This window comes from Varroa destructor, unplaced genomic scaffold, assembly GCF_002443255.2.
Source record: "Varroa destructor unplaced genomic scaffold, Vdes_3.0 BEIS01000006.1, whole genome shotgun sequence".
Taxonomy (NCBI): Eukaryota; Metazoa; Arthropoda; class Arachnida; order Mesostigmata; family Varroidae; genus Varroa; species Varroa destructor.
Window position 1 is genome coordinate 25,509,073 of NW_019211459.1, and position 6,000 is coordinate 25,515,072.

The 6,000-nt window shown below is 39.3% G+C and overlaps 1 protein-coding gene across 8 annotated transcripts in view; it reads right to left on the reverse strand.

Moving 5' to 3' along the window:
- Positions 1-6,000, reverse strand: part of LOC111253535 (carboxypeptidase D-like) — a 35,542-nt gene that overhangs the window by 20,762 nt on the left and 8,780 nt on the right. For 7 of the 8 annotated variants that reach the window (XR_002674709.2, XR_015330202.1, XM_022813053.2 and 4 more), the window contains exons 2-4: positions 2,900-3,276; positions 2,417-2,549; positions 774-950 (exon numbers count right to left, since the gene is read on the reverse strand). Coding sequence is in view for 6 of the 8 variants with exons in the window: in XM_022813053.2 (XP_022668788.1) it covers positions 774-950; positions 2,417-2,549; positions 2,900-3,276 (687 nt within the window). In the remaining 2 variants the exon portion in view is untranslated. Of the gene's footprint in view, positions 1-773; positions 951-2,416; positions 2,550-2,899; positions 3,277-3,557; positions 3,581-6,000 lie in introns of those variants that run through there. The other variant, XM_086992857.1, reaches the window with a different exon arrangement.

Sequence of the window (6,000 nt, forward strand, 5' to 3'; positions counted from 1 at the left end):
AGTTGCCAGAAAGTACTGCCTTTGCAAAAATCAGCTGCTTTGCTATTCTAATTATGGTTTATATAAAATAGAAGGAAGAAGTTAACATCATATTATAGTTTAACGCTGCTAAAGGCAATTGAAACGTTTGCTAAAACGAAAGCAGGCTCCGTACGCCACGCATGTAGGTCTTCTTATTTTTGCCTGAAAGCCCTCCAGTTTCTATAAAATGATTACTCACATAACTTAGTTAGATTAGTTAAACCCGGCTAGCTTAGTTTTAACTTGGCCACACAACGTTTTTTCCTGCCTTGAATGCCCTAAACTTAAACACATCTATTACCCCCTGACGTTTTGGCAATATTCCATACTGGGTCGGTCGAGAACCAGACACCTGAGCGCTCTACGAGCAGTTCTCGTTAGTTATTTTCGTTGCGAGAATTTGCAAACGTTTTTCACGTCAATTTCGTTACGACACAGACGTTACGATGCAATCAACTGAGTGGATAGCGGAAATCGAACTTCGACAACAAAATATCTGTGAAGGATTAGCTGAAGTAGCTATCTAAGCTAAATGTTTACATTTGTTGGGGTAACGAGGTTGTCATATACTACAGACATTATCTTTCAGGTAAGGAGATCACGAAGCAACGCTGCATAGATGCGCATCCATGAAATGGAGCGCGCCTCGGGGCCTTACGGACTCTACAGTAAAGGTGTCCAATGGGAAAGATCTTTGACGCAAAAGAGAATAGACATTCATAGCATCTCTGGTGTTTTTTGATCGTTTTTACCTTTCTGTGCATACCATTCGGCGCCATTTGTAATTCCATTCTCAAAGTGATTGCTCTCCTCGTCACAGCTACTGCCTCGCAGCATTCGGGGGTGATTCTTCGAGTAGATTTGAGCTAGATATTGAAACAACTGATCATCTGGGGATGGACTCTTCTGTCCCACGACACTTGGCTTTCCTGCAAATAATAGTCGCATATTTATAATTTACAATATAGCACCAATGGCGCAGTGACTAGCTCTGTGATTAGCTCAGCGAAGCGCGGCTTACTTTCTTACCTTAGCTTAAAACAACTAGCTAACGTAACTAAATTTTCACATTAGTGCTTAACAATAGTAACAGGGGCTACACATCAGAGTCACATTATGCTCGCTCATCGCTAACACCGAAACGATGGCACAGATAGAGTTCCACGAAATGTATTCATGGGATTTCATTGAAACTTTCTCGACGAGACCAGTGGCCCATTTTACGTGCATGAACTAGAAGAAAAACGCAGATTACTGTCTGCGCATTTCCGCTTCCCTGCAGCTTTGTACGCGATCAATATACGACGTCTTACACAGACCAGAGACCGACCCACAACGCGGGTCGAAGAGCATATATTATGTACATTTAAGCATACCAGAGTTGTTAAAAATGACTTCGATCGATATTGTAACAATGTGCTAAAGAGCATCAAGCAGAGGTCCTTTTTGCTTGCCTGTTTCCCTCCCATGGGTTGTTTGCCCGTGGAGCTATGGGGTCAAAGAACCTGTTCTCGCTCGCATAATGTTAGTAGACTCATCATAACTGTATCTATCCTGCAAATGTCGCTTAACAATATTCTATAATACCATGCTGCAAGACAACACAGTCTCAAAAATAACAGCGAGATCAGAAAATTAAAATTTCTTTTACACCCTTAAGAAAAAAGCTAATATTCTAAGAAACACAATCTTTATACGATCATTTCTTTACTACAGGCTAGGCACTGTAAGCGATATTACTGACATACAAATTATTATGACCACACTGCCGATACCACTACTTTTGGAAAACGTCGAGTAATATATAATAAAGTGAGTAGGAAGTAATATCGTAGCTTATAATTGAGCTTAGGATCGCAGCAGACATCACTGTTGATAGTTACGCCAGAACTGTTTGTCCTTGGCTATTTACGGAAGGCCAAATCTATTTCAGTCGGACATGCTATTCTATTTTTGTGCCATCGACCCTACTTATTTGCCTATTTGTCGGAAGTGTCATCATTTTTGTTTATTACTCAACTTTATTAATTAAATTTTTATGTGCCATCGCACAACCATTATGATCCGAAAAAGTCGGTAGCCTTTATTTTATCCTAAATTAGAAAAATTTTGACACGAAATGGGACAATTGTTTACCATCCAGAGCATTCAGAACACAGTATCCGATACAGATGATGCAGACTAAACTATGCACGGCTACTGGAAGCAGTCGACTTTCGTGAGGATTTTATATAATCTGCTGCATGTTGCAAAAATATCAATTTTTAACTTTCCGATTGTTGCCACCCAGGTAAATTCAGCCGTGAACCTAGCATATAAAGCGATCTTCCCAAGCACCGGCATTTGAACGATCTGTTTATATCAATTTAAACACGTAGGTCTCAGGCAAACTTACGGTCAGCTGGTGGAGGTGGCAGTGAGTCGTACGGGTAGGCTACGACAAGACCCCCGGTGTGAAGCGATGCCGATAACACGAATGGGTTTGCGACGGTCCACCGCATCAGGGATAACGTCTCGTTTTGCTTGTTCTATACGAAATGGACATAAGGCGAAAGAAATTGAAGGCATAATTTCAAAAAAACGAAGCAATATTATTTGTTACCTTCTAAAAGTATTTCCTATTATATATATAATGCAGAGGGTTCTTGTCGGCTCACATCAACTTTGACCAATATCGACATCGATGGAAAAAGAAAACTAGATCGGGAGTGTCCAGATCCGTTACCGAGTCCTATTACTTTGTATTCACGGTCCGAATGATTATGACGAGTTTCGGTCGCAATGTCAGTAAATAATCTCCGAAATTAGGCCAAATCTTGAACTATTTATTATTACTATAATCACCAGTATTATTTTGAACAAGCAGGTAAGTCCTCACCAGCCAGGCGTCCTGGTTACTGTCGAAGGGTCCGGGGAAATCTTGATTGAGGTCTATTCCGTTGGCGTTCTCTCGACCCGTACTACGCGCATCTCCACCGGCTCCATCACAGTCTCCTTCACGAGCCAGCTCACGGCCATCCGGATTAGCAATGGGCAATATGTGCAATTCGGTCTGATTGAGGAGCCGGGTAACCCGGCTGTCTTTGCCGAATTGATCGAGTAGATGTTCAACAAGCATCAGCAGTAATTGTGACGATAACGCCTCATTGCCGTGAATGCCACCGACAAGCTTTAGGAGAGGTTTCAGAGGAGGCTTAACTGAACGGTCAGTCGTTAACTTTACAACCCAAAGGTCCCGTTTTTCAACGGATTTCCCTATAAAGAGAAGGAATAGGTAGATTAGGATTTGCTGATTTAGTCATTAAGAACACAATACAGAAATTGAGAATCTTGATCAAGATAATTGACATTAAGTCTTTGTGCTTTATCCCGTCATAAGCAAGAAAAAAAAACTTCCAAGAGCCTACCTGCTGTGGACGCTTAAGCCGCTAGATATTAAGCGTTTTATAGATTTACCTGAATTTAAAGTCTATGTCTGGCCTTTACAGCAAAAAAAAATATATAGATACATAAATAAAACGAGAAAAACAAAATACCTTAAAATACGATTCAGCCAACATAATTGAACGTCACGAAGAACAAAACTTGATTTTGATTGAACGCTGTGACATCGCCGAACGGATTACATAGGGGTATACGAGAGCTGTTGCATAATATTATTCAATATATAAGGCTTAGTGTTAGCTATAATCGAATTATCTGGAATTCAATTTGACGTGTATTCAATAACTATTGAAAAAGGCACTGCTCTGTTTTTCAATACTCTTTTGACACAGTGCCGTATGTGTGAATAACTATGTAACTTAAGTAATCGATGCGTTGACTAGGGTATAGCACTTCCTATGACGATAAGTCATCTAACATGTATGGATTAATAGGGTAAGTTTTTTACAAGAACGTTCAGCTCAAGAAAATATTTTAAAGGAATTAGAGCTTGGACACCGAGATTCAAACTGCGAGAGCTTGATGTTACTAAGGGTCCGAAGTGTAGGGATCTCATATAATGAGATCAATGTAAAAACACTTGTAAAGTACGTTGTACTATCAAGTCAATTTCCATAGTACAACCCATTACGTGGTATGACTTAAATAAAAAGCTACGGAGCCCCTAACCAGTGTAATCCGCCCAGATCTCGAAACGCACTGTTACGTACCTTATAGACATCTTGAAGTTGGGATTAAAAAAAAAACTAGGCCCGTAGCTCATGTAACACCGAAGGCCTCAGGAGGCACTAATGTTTGACGTAATTACATATTCAATTAATTAACGAGTTATTCAATTTCTTAATTTCTACTACATATCTGAAACAGTCCATTCTTCATGATATACCAATTAAAAGCACAATAAAGATGCATAGCCTTTGACGCTAAAAAACGATAAAATGGAATTGTCTCCGGACTGTTAAAGCTAAAATCATCGTGTAATGGCGGACGTTCGCTTCGCAGTGTAAACTAACCTATTATATTCATAGTTGGCAGAAACTGAAAGCGCCATACGACCTTGTCTAGAAGCAGTACAAAATAGGTCTTCAATGGCCAATTTAGTGGCAAAATTCGTCTAGTTAGGCTGGCCTTAAAAAGGTATGGAAAGCCTACGATAACACGCTATTGGTTACCCTACAACCTAGCAATCTTACTCGATTTTTAGCCAGAACGTTTCCAGCATCATTATTATAGGTTATTTTTAAGACATAAATAAAAAAAAAAAACAACAATACTATCTTCAGAAGCTGCACATAAAAGGTCATCGTATTTCCACTTCTAACACGTCGCGACGGTGTGAAAATCGGTTCAAAGGCACTGTGAATATGAAGTGCATGGATATTTGATAGATATCATCAGCTAACGCAGACGATTAGGTCCGCAGAAATTATCCCCACTAGACGAGGTAATATCAATATTGGCTTCAAACTATGAGGTACACTGTCATAGCTTTATATTATGATGTCAATCTTGATTGAGGCGGCAGATACTCAGAAGCAATCAGCTGATCTGTCACACACATAACTCAGCGGCACCCTGAATTCTGAACAAAACGCTGTCAAATGTGTCTTACCGTCAAGGGTTTATATAGCCCAGACAAACGTAGCCCACTTGTGGTAATGCTAGCAAAAAATGTACTGCTCAAAGGTTTCATTCACGACGGCTATAGTTGATTTCATAAAATTCTTATATTTTATGAATGTTATACTGCATTTGTTTTATTTCACACATTATTACGTTCTTCTCAGGGCTAGGATAAATTTACGTAGTAAATAATAACAACATGAAGGTCGCACATGTGAGGAGTCGACGCAAGTGGATACAACATACATGCTTAGTGGTCCATTATTGAGTAATGTAAAAAAAAAAAAGAAAACGTAGCGAATGTTTATTTGTGTGGCTGGCAAACAAGTTTCGACCGAATGAAACTGGGGTATCATGCTCAATTATTAACCATTAGTAACCCACTTATTATATTTGGCTTCTTAGAGTTAACAGTTCATACCCAAGAGCTGTGAAACCACAATCATTAAGATATCTTATTAAATGGCTTGTATTCAGGTGACTTTTAACACAATACACTTATGATCCTATTGTATGTCCGTTACGGATCTAGTTTTTGTCTAACTGGCCCCGTAATTTCAATGATATTCATTTACTGAAAGACGTCGATCAGTTGATTTCTGAACAGCCTGAAAACTAATAGTTTATTTATTTATCCTTACCGATCCTACGATTGAAAGTAGCCAACTCGACTCGTCAGGACCCGTAGAGGCGTCGGTGATAAACGTCACTTAGCCTTCATTTAGAAACTGAACAATTCTAGTATGTCTGAAGATTTCAAATGATCATTTGGTACAAAAACACGAATTTAATCATTCCAGTCGTCAGCGCTCGCAGTATTTTCTAGTTAATTTCCAGGACAGCAATTAAGATGCGATAGGAGCTCAGTGTCTGCTCAACGAAACACTTCTGTAGCTGACTAATGAATATATA